Source organism: Limanda limanda, chromosome 16 (genome assembly GCF_963576545.1).
Source record: "Limanda limanda chromosome 16, fLimLim1.1, whole genome shotgun sequence".
In the NCBI taxonomy this organism is placed as follows: Eukaryota; Metazoa; Chordata; class Actinopteri; order Pleuronectiformes; family Pleuronectidae; genus Limanda; species Limanda limanda.
Window position 1 is genome coordinate 14,028,118 of NC_083651.1, and position 25,123 is coordinate 14,053,240.

General features: G+C 42.5%; 1 protein-coding gene across 1 annotated transcript; it reads right to left on the reverse strand.

The window, feature by feature from the left end:
- Positions 1 to 656: 656 nt before the first annotated feature.
- Positions 657 to 24,369, reverse strand: LOC133021661 (follistatin-related protein 1-like). Its single transcript, XM_061088607.1, has 11 exons — positions 24,215 to 24,369; positions 24,070 to 24,126; positions 8,952 to 9,053; positions 8,543 to 8,672; positions 7,331 to 7,363; positions 6,815 to 6,945; positions 5,555 to 5,673; positions 5,040 to 5,152; positions 3,965 to 4,075; positions 3,740 to 3,834; positions 657 to 1,943 (listed from the first exon to the last, which is right to left on the reverse strand). The coding sequence occupies exons 2-11, from the start codon at positions 24,124 to 24,126 to the stop codon at positions 1,902 to 1,904; spliced, it is 933 nt and encodes a 310-aa protein (XP_060944590.1). The 5' UTR covers positions 24,215 to 24,369; the 3' UTR covers positions 657 to 1,901.
- Positions 24,370 to 25,123: the final 754 nt, after the last annotated feature.

The window sequence follows — 25,123 nt, forward strand, 5'->3', positions numbered from 1 at the left end:
TACTTTTTCTTATGCATTGTGGCATCTACAAACAATTTTAATAGTGTAAGTATGTGAAGGTGTATTCATGCAGCATTTGCCATATACCAAACAGTAAGGATGTGCACTCAAATGCAACAAAATACAATTAAGAGATTATAAAGTGAGGAACATAAATAAGTAGTTGTGAGCTTCTTAGTATTTGCCGAGGTAACCTTAAGTTGGTGTAATAATAGCTTTATGTCAGGTATGTGCAGACATTTTTTTTGGGGGGGGGGTTCTCAAGTAAAAAAAGGGCACCGCTAACATAATTATTAATAGAATACGGTAACATCTTCTCATTACACAAGTTCTTATTTAAGTACCCATACAAACAAAGATGTTATATACATCTCCCTCTCCTGCTGTGGTTTTAATTTCACAGCAGTGAAACAATTTTGAGTTTTCTTTTAACTTTTTCTGGTTGACACCAAAAGGGGCAGGTCAGGGAAACATGATGATGATGATGATGATGATGATGATGATGATGATGCTGCTTTGTCGGGAGCTTGCTTTATGTAATACTCTCTAGTTCAGATTCAGACATTCTAAATCAGACAAATTAAGGAGTAATTCCTCATTCTTTGCTCTGTATTTAAAATGTCGGTCAGATAAAAGCACCCACGCGCACAGCAGTGTTGTGGTGTATTGGCTTTATTGGCATACATACATGTTCCTTACAGTCTCTGCACATTTAGTGAAATACAGAGTTTAGCTAGAACCAGGTAATGCAACTTTCACACAGTTGATAGAGTCACAAAGCACGAGGTTAATGCTAAACGTCAGTAAAGCGCACTTGCTCTGCCATGTGGCCGTAAGAGCCTCTGTGCAGGCAAAGAGAGACCTATACTGTCTGCAGGTCTAAGGCACTGATTTTTATTGTCAATCCTCCCAATTCAGATACAGGATTTCAACAAATAAAAAAATTTAACAAAACCAAACTTCTCTCAGCATCACACTTCATCAGCACACACTCATACACACTCATCACACACGTACACACACACACACACACACACACACGAGCACTTTATATGCACCAAAAAATGATGCGTCTAAGCTACTTTTACAGTGAGGCTAGTCCTGCTGTTAGAGTGGATTTGAAAGCACAGGTATAGTGTTGTTGCTGGGTCCAGAGTAATGTTTTACCTGGAGAGTTTTGTACATCATTCAAACATGTCATCAAGACTTTGGTTTCAGTTTTCATCGTGCTATATTCAGATCATGTCTCTGTTTTTTGCAGGAAAATCATCACTTAATCAGCACTAAGATATAAACAAAGTTCAGGCTTGTGATAAACTAAAGCCTAGGGAAGCGAGAGAGAAAGAAAAAGAAGTGCATTGGTCAAGTAGTGGCCGACTGTGGCAGTTCTACATGGCAGCAAAATCTAAAATCACTAGTAGCTATACCCTTATATCTATTCCAGCTCCTACAACCAACCTCCTGACCATAAAACCTAAAAATGCAGCACCAGGTGTGCAGAAGTCAGTCTTCAGCTCCCCATTTCAACAGGTGGATTCTCATAGTTCCTTAACACCGTAAGCCTTCTCAAACAGCGACTCCCACTTTCCAGAAACAACTCAATAGTTTGTTTCATAATAACTGTAAAAATATAAAGGATTGTGGTAAAAAAGAGCCCCGGGTCTAGTGTGGGGGCAAAGTAATACAATCAAACATGACAGTACTGAACACAAGGGAATCCTAGGATACTCTTTGATAGCCCCTGAATCTAACAGACAATAACAAACACTTGCACAATGTAAAAATGTATAATTAACATAGCAGAGAAAAAAAGTCAGTTTAACAATGACACACGGCCACAAGGTAAATCAAGTATGAAAGAAGGTCGATGGCGTGCATCCTCTCCTCCACTGCGTCCTTGTTTAGGCCTCCTTTGTGCTGCTCTTCATCTTCTCAACTGTTTCCTGTATTTTCAATAACAAAAAACATTGACTCAAACATTTTATATATATATCACATCATTTAAATAGTGAATAAACAATAATGTGAGAACATATTTGCATGAGCATCAACCAGCTTTTTGGATATTTTAAGTTTTTCTGAAGTACACGTATGATATACAGGTGGGTAGGTTTTTGTAGGTATGAAGGTAGGTCAGAAAAAAGGTAGGTCAGAGATAAGAATTAGATAAGTAGATGGGAAGTTATCTATCTGGGATATTTTATTGATTTTAAACTGAAAAATTCCTGTGTTACAGCAGCATTGTATCACTGAAGTTTTATCCTTTAAAAGCAGCAAAGGTCCCCATGAGAGAATCTAGCATTAACCTGGTCACACTGTGACCCACAGAGCTGTATTTGCGTAAAGTGTAATTTTATTCCGGCCTTCTGGAGTACATACATGACCTTGCTGACCCAACCTTGGCTTCCAGCCAAAGCCTGTCGTGCTCTCATACAATCATGTGAGCACACAAATACACACAAATACACACACACACACACACACACACACACACACACACACACACACACACACACACACACACACACACACACACACACACACACACACACACACACACACACACACACACACACACACACACACACACACACACACACACACATGCTTCTCACACATGTAGATGCTTTACAGATGTTGGACAGGTTTTAGAACTAGGCCATAAAGCAAGAGGGGTTCTAGAACTCTATTCTTTATTCTTAATCGGCGGAGGTTCTATAATAGTATTGAATATCTACTCCCATTGTTCTTTGTCTGGGGAGGTTCTAGAAATTCAGAAGAGGCTGTGGTGATTGTCCTGTTCTAGCTGTTGGACAATAGCCATTGTTTGCCCAGAGAGACTAAACTATTCCTGATAGCACTATGGTTGTGACAGTCTGGAGAGGTTCTAGACTGATTTGTGTGGTCATCTACTGCATCACAAAGGGAAATTGGTTCTATCGGATGTCCGGAGATGTTCCTGTAATTTTCCAGAGGGGCTGTGAGTAAGAACGCACATGTCCAAGTCAATTGCTCCACACATGATTTCAAAACTTGTCCTGCTAGGCCCCTGTCAAATGGACTTAAAAAATGTACGAGTGAGTCCATGTGATAATACAGAAGTATAATGTCTAAAGAAGTTTTTTTTTGAAGAATACAATACATAATGAGATTTGAGAGCTCTGGATATAAGTGACGACGCCATTTTCAATCTGCTGTAAACAAATACACATGCAGAGGAATGTATACATCATGTTCTGCTTCCCGCACATTCTACAGAGGCGATCACTGAGGATTAAATAACAGGGGCTTAATAAAAAAGAAAAATATTGGTGTCCATTTGCTTCTTTTATCTACACTCTATTTCATAGTCATTTGCATTTCATAGTTGTATTGATCTCATTTAGAAAACATACGTGTATTTCACAACTTTTGATTTGTTGGCCGCCTTTTCGTGCCAAGAGTCGTAAACCCCACTCACTCAGATTGGTCACATAAAAATGTACAACTACCAATTACTTTGTGAATTATATTGTGCTGGCTTGGCAGTTTGATTCAAATGCTTTATCCAGAAACAGTTTAAAAGCAGACACACAGGCCATGTCAGTATTATTTGATAGATCTGGTAATCCTATCAGCAGTGGGTAATGATGGAGCTTCACACTTTGCCCAGAGCATCTGTCCTTTAATGTGCAGACAGTTTGGGATATTTGCAATTAATATGATTCACTACATTATTGTTTATATTGCAAAATCAGACCTGGTGCTTGTTGAGCTCAGCCACACGGAGGTTCCACTCCTCCTCAGTCATCTCTGCCCCGGTATCTGTGGACTCATCCACAGCCGCCATTTTGTCTGCACAGGTGATAAAACGATAAGAAGAGATAGAAAGAGATGGTCAAATGGGATAATTTAACTTGTGGGTTGATTACAAACTTTCAAATGAATAAATGGTGTAAAATAGGTCTACACTACTTTAACTCACCAGTGCAGGTCATGGCAGTGCAGACCCAGTTGCCGCATGCACAAACACAGCGGTTACACTCAACCTGGGTCTCTGCTCCGTCCTCATACGTCTCATCCTCCAACGCGCATTCTGCAGAAAGACAAGTGAGGAGCTGTTCAAGACCACAGATAAGAGACTGTAGCAGAGTGAAAATGTCAACTGTGTCACTAAAATCATTTCAACCATGACCCAGAGATGTCAGCTTAATTTTAAAGTCATATGTCTTGTTTGGTGACGAGTTTTGACTTAGTCATAAAAAGTCAGCAAATCTGGCAACCCACACGATAATCATCTGTGTGTGTGTGTGTGTGTGTGTGTGTCATATGCTTCCTTAGTTCACATATTACCGATTGAGGACTGCTTGACCCATTGAAGACAAAAACGTGCCCCAAATTGGAAAACATGCTGATTTATGATTAGTTGAAGTTAGGTTATGTTTAAGGTTATTTTAAGGGTTAGGCTAAGGGTATTGGGCAAGTAGTTGTTATAGTTATGGAGGTTTTCAGGAAATTAATGTAACGTCCCACAATGTCGTTCATCAAGTAAAGCTTCTTGGTTCAGGGCCCTGAAGTGAACATTTTCTACTAATGGCTTATTTGTGCTGCCTCAACGTATGAAAACAGATTTGTCTGTTTCAAGTAATGTAACCGTCACTGTCCACATATCATATGTCCTTTTCGAAGGCATGTTTTTTAAGCAATACATCCACAAACATGTCGTCCATGGAGGAGGTTTTGATTGAGCTTAAGAAAGAGGCAAAAGCAAGAAAAAGGTTTAGTAACATCGTAAAGAAGCCTGTAGTTTCTAACTAAGTCGCTAAGACTCTCCATTACAGGTTCAGCAATTGTTTATATTCCTTCTTCATTTTATTTGGGTGACTTGCTTAAACTATTAGCTCCTTCTGTTTTCGTATATATGAATTTATCATTAAGGACTAAAGGACCAGAGACTGAGGCTAATTTCCACAGCTCACTGGATGCCCAACCCTGTCAGACCTGCATCCTTATAATATATCTAACTATATGTCAAAGTATAGTTGTCACTTTGAGCTCACTCTTCTCTGGTGGATTGAAGCCAGGTTTCAGACAGTTGAGGAACTCGTCAAAGCTCAGCTTCCAGTCTGCGTTCTCATCAGAGAGCTCGATGAGGGCGTCAACACACAGGCTCCTGTGAATCACACACACACAAAAACAGAATAAATATCAGCTGCTCCATACACTGACAACAAGATCCAGAAGAAATGAGCGCTCTCTGGAAATACGCATTGGTTTAGAGTGTTTTAGACTTCGGAGCACAGGTGTTTGTGGCGGAGTTGGCTCCCACAGGAGGCCTTCAGTAATGTTGGCACTGGACTGTGAAGGGTTCAGTGACACACTCTGTACGCTTAAAATAGCAGCACAGGAAAAAAGATACGGCTCTGTCTGTACAAACATGACCGCAGAAGAAAATGTTTCCATGGTTTGTGGCACTGATAAAACAAACTAGAATTCAAACAGTAGTTGTCCCCCCCACCTCCACTCTCCACCCTTCACACACACACACACACTCATGTAAGCAAGCAGACCCGACCTGAGCAGCTTGTTGCTCTCCTGGTCGGCGTAGGACTGCATCTCCACAACCGACTCGTTGTGCTGGATGAACTTGAGGAGCTCTGAGGAGTCCAGCTGAGAATCACCGTTGTCATAGGACTGCAGAGACATGGACAGAGACAAGAGAGCCACAGTTCAAGTCAAGGTAGAGTATGAACAACAAGGCTAAAATGTCACAATGAACTGCTCTACTGTCTGAAGCAAATATTACACAATCAGGGAGCCACACTATACTTTTGTCAACATGCGTGATAAAAATTTTAAATCAAAAGAATTCATTAGTGATACTAAGTCCAGGAAATATATACCCGGCCAGGATGGCATTATTTCCTATACTGTGCGGAGATGTCTACTACGTATATGCTCGCAGAAGATGGACTTTCCGCCATCTTGTCTACAGGCAGGTCCCTCTCAGGCCAAAAAGAATGAATCACTAGGTGTGACTGCAGAGGGCGCTGTTGTTCAGATATCTTATTCACATACATGTATGCAACCTTTTTACATACACACAAAAGGTGATATTCAACTGCAGAAAGTGGAATTATTTGTGTACAGGAAATTCTCAAAATATTAGTGGCCCTTATTTGTCTTATTTGAGTGTCCGTCCCTTCTGTAGAGGTTGAGACTGCGTGGATGGAAAAAGCATTATTCTGGGTGTGTGAAGCACCTCCAACCACCATGAGTAATATCCAGTGTTCAGTCAGTTCAGTGAGTGGGACCAGGAAGTCAAGACACATATTTTTTATCAATGTGGAAACCACTTAAACATAATGGAAATAGAGTATTAATACGTAGTGTTGCATTAAGTACCAAAATTAATTATTTTACATATCCTCACCCTCCCTTCGCTCTGGAGCTCTGACAAGAATAGGACCTTATATGTCTGCTGAGCAACTCATCTGATCGGCTGAATTTTATGCCACACACAGAGTGGCTTGGCTCCTCCTCTACAGGTCAGAGATCCTCATTAAACTCAATACTAACTTATTGGCTGATTCAAAGGTCTGACCTATGAATAATTAAACACAGTCTGAGCTGTAAGGGGTCAGAGTGGCTGGTGGAGGCCTGCATGGATAAATATATCAATGTATTTGGTGATCTGAGCTGTAAGGGGTCAGAGTGGCTGGTGGAGGCCTGAATGTATAAATATATCAATGTATTTGGTGAAAAGGATGATGCAGGTGTGCACTTACAGGATCAATATTACGTCTCTGCACCCTAGCAGAGAAAAGACACCCACCTTGAAGTATCTTTGCAGGATGTTGGAGAAGTTGGATCCTTTGACAAACCAGCCATCGGGGACAACCTCAGTCTGCAGCCACTGGATCACGCGACTCCGCAGTTCATTGCGGTCGGCGGCGTAGCACACCACTGCAGGGCGGGGACAATTAAATACAATCAATGGTATTAATAATAATCCAGGGATCAAAAGGATCCTATCTAACTTGCAGGTTATTTCAAGGCTAACCCCTGTCCCTGTGTGACTACGTCAGTATTGCGATTGTTCTTTCCATTAGATAATAAACTCCAGTTATGTCACACACATAACAGCCACTTCTTAGCGCCTAAGACCGGACATTAACCCCTATGAACCTACATAAAAGAAATCCTGAATTCAAACAAAAAAATAATTAAATTTGGATTTTTTTCTTATTTTACTAAATACACTTTAAATCCTCCAAAGATAACTTCACATTTCTATTTGGTACATGCAACATATGCAAGCAAGCACACACATGCACTCACACACACTCACCTGGGCTGGCAGCTGCCTGCTCTCTTTTCCTCTCTAAAGGTGATTTAAAAACAGAGAAAGCTGTCAATCAAACAGTGTTGCATTTGTTTTCCTTTTCTACCACAGCTCAGATCAATGTTCATGCCAGCGTGGACAAAAACAGTGACATCATCGTCAAGTGAGAGCAGCGAAAGTTAAGGCGAGATAGGAGTGTAATATTAGATGTATAATAGAGAGGGTCAAGGCCCGGAGTGTGAAAGTGACGGCAAAGTGATTCATAGTTGTGGCTTTATATGGCTCTCTATGAACCCGCTCACCTCACATATCAGTTCTGTGTATATGGGCTCGTTCAGAGATCAGCTCAATTAACTGTATTCACTTATCAGCATTTTTGTCAGGTGATACAAATGTAAAGAAGACTAACTGTCTCTATCTTTTTTTACATCGCACATTTTGCAAATCAGAGTTCAAGGAGAATGTGAGATTCTCAGTGTCATGGGGTAATAAAGATTTTAGCTCATTTTCATATCGGGCCAATGCTGAAATAAAGGAGTAACAACAAAGTTACAGTGAAATATTCCTATTTCATTAAAAAAAATAAAAAATAATTAATTCATTGTATGAATTTTAATTGTTTTTCTAAATACTTTTCTTATCATTCTACATTGTATCATTACTACATGTAAGATGATTCTTTATAACAATTTATTCAATAATCATTTAACCACAATTTGTTCTATTTATAACAATCTTATACCTGTACATCAATGTATCATTGTATGGGTCATGTTCCAAAATGTGTATGTCCTACAAGAAGGGTTTCTGATTTTCTAACTTTTTATATTTTCTGACATCTCTCTACTCTCTTTTCATTTGATAGCACATTGTGGTTAACTTTGAAAAATGCCATAAACATCAAACATAAAAGTCATGTTCTAAAAAATGTATGTAAAAGGCACCCTGTTCAGGTACAAGTACCCCAGAATATTAAAACACTTTATTACCCTTGATAAGAACAACTTTTTAATAATTGACGATAATATTATTATGGTATTCATTTTCCATTGGGAAGGGCAATCTGAACTTGGAAACAACAGGTGATAATATTACTATCAAGGCCAAGCTTTTTCCATGACAACAGGGCAAAAATAAGCGGTTGATGTACATTGTGTGACACTATTGGACGTTGTGTTGGAACGGTTCAGTCGACAGTGTTATCTTGTGTGCTCTTACCTTGGCAGTGTCCGTCGTGGGCCACCTGGATCTTCAAGCCAGTCAGGCAGGCGTCTCTGTGCAGCTCACAGTGATTCCTGTAGGTCTTAGCATTGCTGCCGCACACTGACCTCTTGTGGGGCTTACAGGTCTGCAGAGTGAGAGGAGAATGTCATCTCATAAAGTCTTTTCAATTTTCTCCTGTTCTTGTTGTCCCCTACTTTCTATGCCCTCCCTAATAATTAGTTTAAAAAAAACAGAAAAGGTACACAACGTTGCCCAGGACGTTCTTTATGTGACGAACGTAGTTAACATGATTTTGTTATTGAGTTTAAGCGAAATTTGAACTTCTAAAGCCCAAATTTCCACACAGAAAACCTGTACAGGATTCAAGGTTAGTTAACACAATGCACTAAAGCCATACACTCACCTCTATACACAGACAGCTGGGCTCCCCCTTCTCGTTGACAGCACACTCTCTGCCGGCCCCACAGAACACATTGGCACACACTTTGCTTTTACTCTGCAACTCCTGAGAGAAGAGGAAAAAACAGATTGCTGCTTTAAAAAAAACACTGGTTTTACACACAGGGCTCCGCTGTTGAACTAATGTTGAACGGATCTGAAAGCACTGAGATGACACCGACCACGTTTCTTAACACATACTAATTACTAATTTGCATATGGTATAAAGAGCCATTTATTTAAAGGAAAAACTAAACACTTTGTTCATAACTCCTGAAGAGTCTAAATAAACTGTAAAGTCTTAAAAAAGTATTCTGGATTTGTCTATTGATATTCTATCAACACACATTAAAGACATGTATAACTAACAGAAATAACCTTCACCTCAAATATATTTGATCTAATCCTCCCAAACTCTGGCACATATTTCAACATTTTGCGTGAACCCAATACAAATCACTGTTTGACATAGATTCCTTCTTGAGAGCATTCACCTCTAGGGCAAACCTTCAATGACTCATAGCAGTTCCCCACTAGGTGGTGCTACACCATGAATTTCCACTACATCCATCAACGTGTTGAGTTCAAATGTCCATAACTTTGGACTCAGGGTTCTGACTAATTTGCAATTTTGCACATTCACACTTAAACAAATGCAGAAGGCAGAATATGAATACTCTCCAAAAATTTAAGAATTCTTGATTAGTGAGGTTTTCTTCCAACATGTGCAACAAATCCAAACAGTTTTACAAATGAATTAGCTCATTTGCAGGATTGTGTCCTTTAAACACTTCCTAGTTAAAGCTTGGACGCGTCTATATAATGCAGTATTCATGTTTTGGTATTTCCACTATTTACTGAGATCTCTGCAGACACACTTATGTTTGCCGGTATAGTTGCCATGTCAACCATAGCCAGATTTGGCTCCAAAAGTGTCAGATGACCGTACTGCACTCAGGCAGTAATGGAAACAGTGGAGCTGGTGTCTTGAGTGTTGATTGAGTAAGGTTAACGCTGCACATAAAAAAACGGAAGGTCTGAGGGCTGCTGTACATCTGAACGAGCTTTTTCTAAATTAAAACCTTGAAGATCCTCATTCCTTTTCATTTAAATGTCTAAAGATATCTTGTTTCAGTCCATCTTATCACTCCCATTTCCTCTTGTTTACATTTTCACGCGACTGTTTCTTTATCCTTCTTTGTTTGCTGTTGCAGACTTGCCAAAAAAAAAAAAGAATAAGTTCACTGGAGCTACAAACCGACCAATCACAAGACGCCAAGCGGAGCTCCAAGAGAGGTTTAAGACCTCATTACCTCCTCCTTCTCCGTGACTGTTTGTATGTGAATGTGTGACACTTTATTTGTGTGTGTGTGTGTGTGTGTGTGTGTGTGTGTGTGTGTGTGTGTGTGTGTGTGTGTGATTGTGTGTACAGGGAGCTTCCACATCTGGAGCCTGAGCTGTGTTTTCATTTGGGCCCATTCCCATACCCCGTGAAATCTTTTCTCCGCCCTATTTTTCCAGACTCCCCTCCTCCTCCTCCTCTCTAAGCTGCGGTTTCCTGTAAGAGCCAGACAGAAAGTTGGCCTTCTGCGTATGACGGCACGTGAGTTGGCCCTAAAGCCCCGGCGCCTGTTTGCGAGTTCCAAGGTCCTGGTATGTGGTTTAAAATGAAGGTGGATACACGTGACTTGAGCTCTCGTAAGCCCAGCAGTGATAGAACATCACTAGATGGATATGGATGCGGGGGGGGGGGGGGGGGGGTCACATGCAAGCATCAGAGTACAGCAATTTTAACCCTGAAGTGCTGAGGGGAGAGGGATTGTAGATTTCTGTTCTATGCAGGCGCACACACACACACACACACCCACACACACACTCGAGAGTTGAGGTCATGGAAAATCTTCAAAGCAGTCCCTGTGGCCTTGAGCATGTTGGACAATCCAGTTTGTTAGACACAGATGGGTGAGAGAGAGAGAGGCCTGTTGAAACCTGTAGAAACCTCAGATGAGAACATGAATAATGGATGGACTCCTCTCGTGAATCTGGTATAAATGAAGAGCTCCGTCTGTCCGTCTCTCTTCGACTACAGGCATCAGAGCATCCCTGACATTTAGCTAACGACCACAGAAGCACAGGGCCCTTTTTTTTCTGATCAAGTGGATTGTCGCTATGATGAGGACATGTGCCTGCTCTGGTGGCAAAACCACAGATGCGTCACTCAAATGAGACACACGCCACCGAGTGCCATAATTAGAACACAGGAGAGTATGTTGTTCAGATTTGATGACTGACACAGTGACGTGGAAAACGTCGGACAAAGAGAAACAACAGCTCTCGAGGTGTCAGAGTATCAGAGCCGTGGTCTTTCCACCTTATGAGATCATAAATCATTTTCTGTGTTTAGCCTAGAGCCCTTGTTGTTGCTATGAACAGCAGAAATAGACCATTACATGCATAGTCATAGAACATTTACTTTTGATCATGATGCAGGATGTGGCATTCACATACAGGCAACATAGCGACAGCTCGTTATCAATTCCCATTTATATATGAATGTGACATTATCCATGTTTCTGATTATCCGTATCATAGACGGTATATAAAGATGGATGATATGACTGCCCCCCAAAAGTGAAGCCTAATCCCCCACTGGTGGCTGGCTGCAGTATTGGTTATAAACCCTGTCTCCTACATATTAGTAGATGGGACATGAACTAAACTGAAAAGTTAAAGTACACGTCAAATAAATTTGTCTCAAAGAGGATTTCTGTCATTTTAGGTAGTTGTTATAACCCAGGTGTATGCTATTTTTTGGCTTAATTTTTATACAATGTGAGGAAGGGGAGACATGTCGTCCATCTGTACAGTCTACATCTGTACCATCTCGGTCTGACTTGAGAAAATGTAGTTTTGAAGACTTTGTTGAATATTTCATGGGAACACTGCTTTGCTTTCTTCGTGTTTGATGATAAAATCAATTCTAATCTCAGTCTGTAAGCTACATGGGAAGCTAGTTGATAGTTTGCTTAGCTCAACATAAAGCTGGAAACATGGCTTTGTCCAAAACTAACAAAGTCAATCTATCAGTTTTAATATCCAATATGTAAATCCTCTCCAGGCGTAAGTTATGTAAAATCGAATGGTTTAAAGCTCAAACACATAACCAGGAATCTCCAGAATTCCTCCAGAACTGAGATGGTGCAGTGCATGTTAACACACTTATCAACCCAATCACCGACAGAACAGTCGTTAGGGAAAAAGTACAAACTCAGCACAACCAAAAACAAACACATCCCGCTGTGCGTGTCCTACTTTAAAGACATCAATTTTACATCACGGCCAACAAATGCCTGCCTCATTTACCTCCTCTCCTTTTTAAAACGATTACAGAAGCCAGAGCTCTGATAAGTGACTGGCGAATCGTAACAGATTAAACAGAGCCTTTCAAACCAAATGCTGCCTCCAGCATGTATGTATATATATACACACACACACACACTCGCCACATATCCTTTTCCTTTGCCATTTCCCAGTTGCACTCCTTTTTTGTCAGGAGGTTGGAGAAGATTAACACATTTAAGTTATGTCTCTCATGACCCTCAGAGCATCATTTTTCATCTTTCTAGTGGAGTCTCACACCTCACGTCTAGTGTGTGCTTTAATTTCTGTTGTGCTGTAATTCTCTCCATCTTGTCATCTTATTCCCTGTGCCATGCCCTTTTACGGCTGCAAGACGGGTGCCAGTGAACCGAGACCAGACAAAGGAGGAAAAAATAAGATGAGCAGAGGAGGAAGAATAAGAGAAGGAAGAAAGAGGCTTTGAGGACAGACTGACTTTTCAGTGAGGAACAGGTAGAAGGCGGAGAAAGAGGAGGAGAGGCGATGTGCCCTCCGATTTTAATTTATCTCCTGTCACATGTTGAATGGCTCCACACTGAGGCAGACACTGACGTGAAATTAAAGGGCAAAGTATAGGCCTCAATTAAAAAGCGTCTTTTATTTTCCACTGCTGATGAGAACACATACAGTCGAGCAGCACTGGAGCTAAATCTGCATATAAAACACCTTCGAACAGCTACCTGAACATCATCCTGCACGTCTGTGTCCTCACAAACCCATCACACACACACCCACACACAGTCTGAGTCTACAGCTACTAAGCTAAGCCATTATCTGGCTTCAGACAGCTGATATCTGGGCCAAGATTCTCTTTTCCGTTCATCCTACACTGCTTGGAGTCCGACTAGTTTCTTTTATCAAACAAAACACAAACAGTGTGTGTTTTTAGTTCTAGGCGTCAATTTGGCAAATCTCCATAAGCAGCTATCTACTTATGAATGCCAATAAATTAAAAAGCCAAGAGCCGATGTGTTCCGCATTTTGTTGCACTCCACATGGACTGTTTACCTGCGGGCAACTTAAATGCTAAAATGTGATTGGTCATGCTAGAAACAGAAAGCAGAAGTCTTACGGCCCCAAGATCTTGTCCCTGTCTACAGATTCTGCATCTTCGCATAGAGAAGATACGTTTTAGCCTCATTAGGACTATGCTTTGGTCCCCATGAGGTCTACATACATGTTCAGTGTTTATGCTGGAAAAGATCCTAAAGAGGAAACAAAAACGAGTACACACACACACACACACACACACAGGTCGACTAATGGAGCTTATCCGCTGATAAGTGCATGTTCTGCGTTTCGTGTGTACGTGCGTTTGAGTGCATCTTAGCGATGCTCCATCGATCTAACACACCAATCAATGACTCTGCTGTGGGTGTCACCTTATGGCCACTGTGGATCCATTACCACAATGCACTCTGCCCATCATTAGCACAAGAGACATTGATTAACACGCTGCCATGGATGTAACGACAACAAGCAGCATAGAGGAAATTGCTTGAAAAAAAAAAAAATAATAAGTTCATTAATTTCCTTTCTGTAAATGAATAATGGGATAACATGAATTTCTATAGCAATCAACATGACTAATCAGCTTAATTAGAGTATCTGACATAATAAGCTTCATTTAATGCAATCCAATACAAGAACCCTGCAGCAAATCCTACACATATCGAGCTTTTCTTCACAATGTTGGAGAGGTGTTGATGCAGCTTATTGTGGAGGCTCTATACATTCCTGATGTTGTAGAAACCGTGCTGCATTTCTAAAAGGTCAAAGGTCGATCAGGTTGAGCTGCATCAACATCTATATGACACAGTTTCTGTGACTGAATGTGACTGAATGTCATGTGATCAATTTCATAAAGATAGGATTCATAGGTTTTTGTGTAGATGCATCGAGAAGGCTCACTGTTTTTCTTCCCCTCAGGAACAGTGAGTCTGGTGTGTGTGTTTTCATGAATAAAATATTGTGATATTTGACAACTTGAAATATAATATATCCCAGGAGGGGGGAAGGAGATGGACGATGATATTACAATTCATTCGAGTTGCCAGTGCACATTCACGGTTTGTTCTACCCAAGAAAAAACAGCTCTGAATATTATTTTCAATCCTGCTCCTCCCTTGAAATTGTCACAGCAAAAGACAATAAATCTGAATAACAAATGACAATCAGAATGAAGGCAGATAATGGTAATTTAATTTTGTATGAAAAATAAAGAGATGAATGCAGAGTAAGGACAGAGGGCTCCATCCGTTTTCGTATACACAACCAACGTTTAGCATAAATGAGCCTTAAGACACCGCCAGATTAAAATCTTAACCGCTGTCTGTAGATAAGCTGCTCGCTGTGGTTTCATGTCTACTTTACAGACACGAGAGAGGTATTCAATACACATCAATTGTGAGAACCATGGAAAGAACACTGATGTTTGCTGTTGTAAAACAACAGCGACTCTAGTTACACAACCGCAGCTGCGACCTTCAGACTGACAGATGGACAGACAAATGCATGCACAGCAAGTCATCTTCACCCTCACAGCCTCAAGGTGTCAGTCCCCTGTGTTTTACATGCATGTGTTTTAATGACAGCGAGCTGAAACACTGGAGACAGAGCAAGAGACAGAATCGGGAGAATGAGAAGGTGGTGAGGAATGGGAGGGGGGATGTACATTCCTGAGCTGTGTGCGCCTCAGCTGGGGTCCGACAGAGTTCGCCTTGAGCCACAATGTCCTCAGTATCTAGGCCACAGAGTCGCCCCTGCTCTCCCCCTTCTCCTGCAATTCCCTCTTTACCCCTGTGTTGTCTCTGCAGCTCTAGTTCGTCCGGCGGAATCATTAGGTGGATACAGGAGGAAGGAGGACAGGGAGGGCAGTCCGTCTCCTTCACCTCCCTCTCCGTCGAACCAAGCCTTAAACCCGAGGAAAAAAGCGGGGCGCGGCCAAGGAAGAATGAGATCCACTTCACACGCTGTGATCCAGCTTTCCTCTGCAAAGGAGTTTGTGTGAGCTTGTGGCTAAATTCGCAGCACAGGGAAGAAACTTCACAGCACGTCATCGGCTCCAGTTTTGAGTCACAGACAGAAAAGCTGTACCGTTTACCCTCAATAATTCAAGTTCCTTCCATTCTCAAACTCTCTAGGCTTCATTTCTTCTCCTCTCCAGAGCTGTTTGACTGTATCTTCATTCATATCAAATCGGGTTCGGCCTCATCTCTTCTGTACTCGGCAGCCTCTGGAGATCAGACGTCCAGTTAAGCAGGAAGCGCACAGTCAATCCACAAAAATAACACAATCGGGTGAGATGCTTCCTTTTGAGCCGAAAACGCCTGGTTAGTGTTTTGTGGCTTCATACGACAGTGAGTAGATAGTGGAACTGGCAGGATGTGTCCTTGGAATATTAAGGCCAAAGTTAGACTAATTTGAGTGTGTTATAAAGATATGAGCGCTTTGCGGCAGCTTGACGGGTGGTCTCAAACACTCTCTGGGGGGGGACAGGACTGAGATTAGATGTGCAGAAACAAAAGGGGCCGTACATGGGTAACGACCGCTTTACACCGATCTCCCTGTTTTTCTTCCCCCTGTGTCTTATTCAGTGTGAAAGGAATGCACCAACAGACGGGATGATGTCACCCCAAGTCTGCAGCCCCTTGCTCTACACCCACCGGCCTCCGAAGAGAGCTGAGATGTGGCAACTACGCCCTGAAAGAAGTGAGACAACAAAAGGGGGGAATTACCGGGAGAAAAACATGGGGAAAAGATACACAAAGGACACAAGGAGAGACGGAGAGGGGACATAGAAAGTAAGAGAGAGAGAAAGAGACGAAAGAAAAGCAGGAAATAAGTCATGGTCTGAGCACAGCCACATCTGCTAGCAGTTAAAACGTCACCAGAGAACATAAAACGCTATGAACACAGCACCACCCCCGGCCCGCCCTCCCTTGTTTGCCCTGTTGTCACACTGCAGAGACCAATCTGTCCCCTGTCCCCCACCACCTGACCCACGTCAATCCCATGGCAGATTTGTCCCACCATCCCCTCATAAAGTGCAGATCTTGTCCGATTTTCTCTCCGCCTCTCTTCTTTGTAACCCAATGAATTTGACATCGCCCCTAAATTTTTCGCTCACTTTCTCTCTCGCTCTCTGTCCACTTTTCTCTCCCACCCCTGCTCCATTCTGGGCATTCCTCCACTGCCAGAGAGGAAAGGAGGGAGGAAGAGAAGGAAGGAGGGAGTGAGGAGGGAGGGTCTGTGCTCGGCTCAGGCCAGGGGAATGAGTAGATTCCCTGCCCTCGTCTCTGTTCCCTCTTTTGAGGCCAGTATTGGGGCTAAAGGCTGAAGCATGTTTGTAGAAGGAAATTAAGCGATTTACAGGCTACAGGATGGGATTCCAGACAAATTTAAAAACTGTTTAAGTACGAACATGCAACTTTCCACGACCCTGATCTTGTCAGATACGGTGGGTTTCTGTGGAGGTGATGGGACACAAACCAGGTCTGATAAGCTCTTACTAGACATAACTGTTCCTCACAGTGCACAGGGAAACAGTTTGAAACTAAAATGGCAGAGCGCATACCTCCGCCGAGACCCAACAGTCCCCTGTAAACCAGATCAGGCTGCACCAAATTGCAAACACTTGTAGAAATCAGGCCCTAAACAGCTACAAGCAGAAATGCAATAGTAAAGTGAATGTGTTTGTACAACTGGTCAGATACAACAGGAAATATGTTGCTTCAGGCTCTGCTATATGCTTTTTTTCATTATTTTTGACATTTGTATAGGCACATTTTCTTTATTAACAGATCTAACAATAATCAAAATATAACTAACTTGTAAGCTGGTATATTGTGCCAAAGAAATCAATAATAACATTATCATTGAGATCAATCAATTATGTCTGATTTTATAAGATATTATTTGTATAGCCCATATTCACAAATAACAATTTGTCTCACAGGGCTAAACACGGTATGACCTCCTCTGTCATTAACTCTCAAATAGAGTAAAGAAAAACTACCAACAAAAACCTTTCAACAGAGACCTTCCACTTTGAATATGGTTTGAGTTTATATAACATAAGATATTACACACTGAAGAAAAAATTACCTCAAAATAACCTCATCCCTGAGAATAATGATGATTTACCAAATGAAGACTGTAGTCTTAGTTGAAAGTTCCTAAAGCATGAGTAAGAAGACCTTAGAGCTTAGATTGATTTGTTAACGCTCCCAAAGGTCAGGAATCGCCTGACAATTAAATAATGAAATATTTTCATGAAAAGATTAAACAGATTCATGTTTCCATGACGACTCCTGTTTAACATGTTTTTCATAGTTGAACTCACACAAAACCTGATGACCTGCACAATCCTTTACAAGTCCTTTACACAGGTAAAAGACACAATGTCCCACACATATGTCTGCAATGCTTTTCATAGGGAAGACACAGACTCACTGAAGACTGGAAAAACGTCAGTATTTCTGAAGCACATAGATGTTACAGTCAGACTTTGGTGTTAACTCTATGAATTTCTTGGAACCAACCCGCCTTGTGTCAACAGGATATAGTGATGGTGTTGTGGGTGTTATGGTTTGTAGAAGGTTTGCACACATTTTGGCACATTCTTAATAGCACATCATTGTTTAGAGGCTGCAGCCTATTTGAGTTTAGCTGCTGACCATGTGAAATCCTTTACGGACTCACTTTACCATCTTCTAATGGCTTCTTCCAGGATAATAATGCTCCAAAGCCTATGGTCACAGAACATTTGGGATGTTGTAGAAAATGAGATTGCCAGCATGAATGTGCATCTGACAAATGTGCAGAAATAATGGGATGCCATGTCGCCATGGAGCAGAATCTCAAACAAATTGCCACAGATATCAGGATCAGGATTGCCTCCCAAATAAAACGTCAGTTTCCACAAAGTCTGGGTATCAGAATAAATATTGGGAAAGGAACATTGGTGTTTCACACACGTTTTGCAGTTTAGCAAAACATGTTTTGAAGTTTAGCTTGAAAAATAGTGATGAAAATGATTATTTTTCTGTCAATTGACTTATTGTTTTAGTTCTAAAGGGAAACAGGCTGAACAGAACAAACACTCTGAAACACTCACAAATTGAATCAGTAAATCAAAAGAAGCCAAGTTGATTTAATTCTGTAATAAAGATCTGTAAGCCACCTTCAAGCTGAAGTAGCTGTCGCGGCGTCTGCTCTGTGGTACAAGGATTTTTATAATGACGACCAAGGAGTGCAATTGTCACCAGTTAGTCACTCATCCTACCGTGACCTCCTGGACACAAAGCACAGTGCATTTCACATGCAGGACCTGCTCTCAAGGTGCATCCTCGACACAGTGTGATCTCTGGTGGACGTGAATGGGCGGCATAAACTTTCCCTGTCAGTTAACCTTATCAGAAAACTCTGTGATGCATGTAGGTCGCTTTGACTGAAGTAAATGGACCCATTCTTGGAATTTAAACTATTTTTTCTAACACGTCGCACTAATGACGGTGTGAGTCATTGCCCCCGACAGTGAACAGAAAGGAGGAGAACAATGGGAAATTGTCTCCGTTTATAACCTGCATTCACTACTTATCTCTAGCAAAGGAAATGTCCGCACAATGGTGTCTGGATATACTCCCGAGTTTGTCTTTCCTTGTTTCGGGTTAGAACCGTTCATGACAACATACAAATCTCCAAAGCTTTCAGGTGCCATCAGCTCTACATGCTTGGCACCTCTTCTTCATCCTCAAAGGTTTGGATTCTTCTTGTTTTTTTCAGCTTTTGTTCATCGCGTCACCCCATCGACTTCCTCCGGATGATCTCCTGCTGTATAATCACGTAGGTTAACTCAGACATTCTCTTTTTCACTTTGTGGCTGGCAGGAGAAACTCCAGAGCCTCTGACATGGACATCTGTATTCTCACACACAGCCACTGCAGATGGCTTTTTCCGAGATTAACCGGAGTTGAGTGCCCGTCGAAAAGCAGCTTCGGAATCCTCTTTGGTTTTGACGAGGGATCTCATTAAAAACCAGGCTGTCCAGATGTTTTTCAACTCCCAAACCTCCAGTGGTGCATGTTGGTATGTTACATATATTAATTATCTCTTACTCACAAACCCTTCGGAGTAGAGTTTAGCACTCCTGCTTGTCATTTGTGTGTGCGTGTTAATTTGTGTGTGTGTGGTGCCTTCAAGTGCAGGGTGCCCGTAATGATAAGATACCGGCACAGCTGCTGAGCTAAATGAGGACTCCTTTTAAGACAAGCCAGGAGTGAGGAGAACACACTGCAGGGACATGAAACACAGTCCACCCCCACCTTCTTCCTCTAGCCCCCTCACTGCACAGCCAAGTCTTACCTAAACCCCACTCCCCCCGGCTGCAATTGCACGACTGTGGCTCCATTTCCTCTCTGTTTTACATCACTCCATCTCGCCACCGAGACCACACTCTGTGCGCAGGACCCACGACTGGATGTCGAGCTTCAGTAATTAGAGCAGGCTGAGACAGACAGAGGACACAGCGATGCCCCCCCCCCCCCCCATCCACCCGCTTCAAGCTCATGTTCGCTCCACCTGGGCGCTTATTTTTAGCCCACCTTGAGTGAGAGAGAAACTGGAGTCAACATGGCGACACGTTGGGTTGTGGCTGTGACTCAATCAGAGGCTGTTACACATCTGTGGCCTCAATGAGAGAACATCGCCTTCCTCTAGCCATTTTGTCTCCTTTATCTTCAGAACTCTCTTGCTTTCGACGTCTGCGTTCGTCAAGCTCCAGAGCTGCTGGCGAGAACTAATTTAACCCCCGTGTCATTCCACCCTGTCCATTAGATGACGCAGGGTGATACAATAAACACTGCCCACCACGCAAACAGACGTAAACACCATTCTCTCTGTGTTTATATGCATGTGTGTGTGTGTTTGTGTGTGCATGTTTGTGTGTGCATGTCCTCTGAGGCCGCAAACTCTTACGACTTTACTGTGCCTGCGTCTCGACCTCCTCTGCATATCAAGCAAAGTGCAAAACATCCAGATTTTTATTCACAAGATGCTTATCTAGTTGCCAGCCTGGGCGCACAGAGTTCTCCCACATAGTCTTGACCCCGGCAGACCCCTGCCACACTACATCTCCGGGTTGCTTATCTTCAAGAGCTGCAATTTCTCGCCTCAGGAGGCACACAGGCATTCTCCTCCATAATAAATCAGGTGTAGGCGTGTAGATTTTAATAGCCTACACCCATTGCGGAAAATAAAAACAGCCTCATCGGATCCACTCCTGCGAGGGGCTTTGCTCCGACTTGTTGACCTCCTTTAGACAGCTCACTGGTATGCCAGTTCAGGCCCTGCCCACGGCCAGTCAACAGGCCATATATTATCAGGGTAATTACCTTTGGAGAAAAGATGCCTTTCTAATACCTCCCCATTAACTTCTCGGCTACACTCAGCAGACTCGGGCTCTGTGCTCCGCATTCACCGAGCCATACCTCGCAGATCACGGCCACGAATCTAATAAAGATGCAAACAAAAGCACATTGTGCAGCTACAAAAAGGTAGGGACAGTGGTTTAGGCTCAGCTGAGGGAGGGGGGGGGCTATGATGTCATAATGGCTGTTGAGGCAGTTGAGACGCTAACAGCCATGTGTGTGTAGCTGTAAAGATAAAGTGAGTGTTTAAAAGAGTCTATCCTCTAATTAGTCGACAGCAAATCTGGACGAAAATGAAAGGAAGTGAGTCGGCTGTTTATTTCCTGGGTACGTGACTGTGACTGTCAACAGGTCAACAGACGAGTCAACACAAAGCCAGGTGTTCAACAGCTGTCTCTGGTGAGGTTAAGAACGTCAAACCCCCCCGGCTGTCTCTTTCTTAAAGGGATGGTGTGAAACGTACGCCGAGACCGCCAAACCAAAGAGGAGGGTAGTGGTCGTGTCATGGGGCCTCATATAGCAACAGAGCTGCAATTGGACACGATGAGAAAGTTTTAAGTATTTTTTCACACGTGCGCCATGAGCTGTTCGGTTGAGTTGAAGCCTGATACTTTAGCATCACACGTCTCTAGCTTGCAGGCGTATGAGTCTGTTAAGTGTGTTGGTTTATCCTATAATATGAGAGAAGCCGATCCAAGATTTTGGTTGAATCAAATGTTTTATTTAAAGATACAATGAAGAGTTATTCATAGCTATGGACAATTATCACAGCCTATGCTAATTAAGTTAGCAGTAGGAAGATAATAATTGCCCCGAACAGCAGGGGACGTGTATAATTACAACAGTAGATTTGATGTGATTGGTTATGAATATTTGGAGGGGAGTCCCCGCAAATCACTTTGGATCTCCCTTATTGGTCCAGCCGCAGTCCCACGCCTCTTGTCACCGAATCCAGGAAGTGACAGGGAGCCGCTCTAACAAACTCTCTTGGACTCTCCTATCAGGACAGCTGTGAGACTGACCATCGTTGTGACTCCAACCTCGAGACTTATCAGACAGCTCTTGGAACTCTATGTGAGTTTAATGAATCTGAGGGAATAACGCTTTAATATAAATGAGAACTAGTGAAACATTTATTCTTAATTTGTAGATTAAACCCTAGGAAGGAAAGGTTATTATTAAAATCATTTGTATGAATGCCTCATATATAGCTAGAACTACTTCTATCTTTATTGTTAAGAGATCTTTCAGACACAACCTATAGTTAAAAGTTTGAAATTCCTAACAAGTCCCGGGATAGGTTTGCCTGAGAGGGATTGTTTCTCTCTCATGGAAGGAAGAATTTGTCAGAGCCCTTTAAATGGGACGGACTTATTGTGCCGCAGTGACGGAATCATATTGACCCATGGGCGCCTGAATCGAAACACAGCTCTTACACTTTCCAGTCTTTATGCTCAGCAAAGCTAAGTGGCTACTGGTTCTAACTCTAGAGTTGGTCTTGAGAGTGGTACCAATCTCATCCGAGCGTCACAAACCAAAATCAAACTGCAAATTCCTCAACATGTCAAACTATTCCTGAACTGAAACTTCATCGATTCTCAGTTTTTATTTCCAATCCTGCCCTGCATGCCACAACAGCAGCTAATCCAACAGCCCATCATCTCAGTGTTTACCCAGAGGTTGGACCACTTAGTGACGCAGTGTGAGACACATACGGTGAGTATTCTCTCAACCCTTGAGCACACAGGCAAACACACATGCTGACTCTGAGTGACCACCCAAACCATGTTTGTGTTTGTACGCCATTAGAGCAGCTGCCAGTTACCAAGGTGTTTTTTTTTGTGCTGAACCACACGGCAACAGTGACAACCAGGGCCGGGCAAAGCTCAGGGCGAGCAGGGCCTGTGTGACATACACAAACACCCGCCCTCCCAGTCTCTCTTTTCTTTTCACAGCTGTCTGTCACTCCTGTGTCACTCTTGCCTTCTTGTGGCGGCTTTTGCTGAGCTGTTAACTTCACAACTCCAAAAAAAGACAAATCTAGAAGGGCTCTGAGAGAGTACGTCCTACAGCCAAGGCCCAACAGTCCCCTTATGAAACCACTTTTAAAGTTTCTAGATCCATGTTTTTATACTATCATACATGTCAGTATTCAAAACATGTCGGATCTTTTTCATCAGAATCCACGAATTAGTCTCTCTCAACAAAAATGTTGAATAACGAAAATCGGAAACCACACATTAACTTTCAATGGATGCTTCCCTGACACATAACACACCCTTCCACCAAGTTTCATGCAAATAATCCACTGTCTTAACCCCATGACTAAAAAACGAATTATAAATAAACTATATAAACTAAACAACCAGTGACAATATCACGGTCACTGACACTGACTCCCAAATTAGCATTATGTGTTACATTAGAGCATACACCATCTACCACCTGCTCACATTATTAAAATGTAGATTATATTACATTTTATGTATTTATCTTTGGAATACAGCACTTGCTTCTTAATTTGCTTCATCTTCCCCCTATATTTTTTCTGCTTAATGTTAGTTATGCACGGAACACCAAGCAAATTCCTTGTGTTCATTTACGTGTGTGTGTGTGTGGTTGTGGGTGTATGGGTGTGTGTGTGTGTCATAGGTCTGGTTAACACTTAATTGATGTGCTTCAGAATTATGATGAATGGGTGTTTGTCAGTCTCTGCTCATAAAGAAGAGTTTAAAACCACAAACTTCGCTCAGGAGACCAAAAACTCCCTTCACACTGAAAGAAACGATAGTGTGACATTTAGCGTGATAACTATCAACATCGTGTGCCATGAAACCTTGTTATCCTGATATAATTGTCGATCGTATCGTGGAATGTTTATCTTGGGGAAGGAGACCGGTGTCCCTGTTGGAAGAAAACTCTCCCACTGGCAATTAAGTTGAAGTGTGAGCTCGATTGTCTCCATAATGAGGCTCATCATTGGGTACAGCGCCGACATTAATGCCATAATTGGTTCTCCTAAAGAAGATAAATGCCACAACAGTCTGACTCAGTCCTGGAGGGGGGGGGATTTCCCAACAGCACCGTCAGATAATGGACCGACTGATTCCAGATGTGTTCTGGAGCCGGGTCTTCTCTAAGAAGAGTAGCAAACCTGCTTTGTTGTTCGAGTAACTCCAGACTGAGTCACTGGGTCAGGAGACAGTTGGTGGACAATGAAGAAAATGTCTTTAGAAGAATTGAAGCCAAACTTACCTCGGCGCTGCTGAGCGCCAGGGAGAGCAGGAGGAGCGCGGCGACACTTCGCAACATCTGGACAGAAACAGGAGAAAGTGACGTTTAGTGAAGAGGGAAAAGAACCATTCGCTCCGATGGAGAGAAACTTCTTCCTCCTCGTTACCGTGTGTGGTTGAGGGGCTGCTCCGCTCGGAGGGGGGTGCAGGCAGGACGGGAGCTGGTCTCTGGGCTGGGTGTTCGCTCGGGACAGTGTCGAAGCAGGAGCCGCCGAGATTTTTCGAGAAATTTGAGGAGCGCTGAGGAATTCCAGTCGGTCCATTAGCATCTCCCCCCTCCTCCTCCTCCTCCTCCTCCTCCTCCTCCTCCTCCTCCTCCTCCTCCGAGCGGAGCAGCCAATAAAAACTCCTGGAATCCCGGGAGGACGTTTACTCAGCAGAGGAGGGGGAGGGACCAGGGAAAGTGTGTGTGTGTGTGTGTGTGTGTGTGTGCGTGTGTGTGTGTGTGTGTGTGTGCGTGTGTGTGTGTGTGTGTGTGTGTGTGTGTGTGTGTGCGTGTGTGTGTGCGTGCGTGTGTGTGTGCGTGTGTGTGTGTGTGTGTGTGTGTGTGTGTGTGTGTGTGTGTGTGTGTGCGTGTGCGTGTGCGTGTGTGTGAGGAATATCATAGTCCTCAATATTAAAAATATTCTTCTTTCTTCAGATCCATTTGGCAATATTTTGCTGATTTTGCTGATTTTGCTGATTTTGCTGATTTTGCTTCAGGTTCAGGTTTACAGTTAGAGTCACAGATGGCCCAGTTGGTTTTAAGAACAACTTTATGTATAAGCATATGTTGACTTTCGTCCAATAGGCATCAAAATAGCATTGATATGTGTTTTTTTCTATTTCTGAAGGCTACATGCTTTCATTCATGTAGCCTACCTATTTAGACAATATTCTTTAGCAGACACAGGTACTTGTTTTGAAATACACATTTTTCGCTTTTGATTATTATCGATCACATACTCACATGGTTATTGCTGTTTTGAGTTTGCACCCTTATGGTTGAATGCAGTTATTGGATATTGCTTTGGATA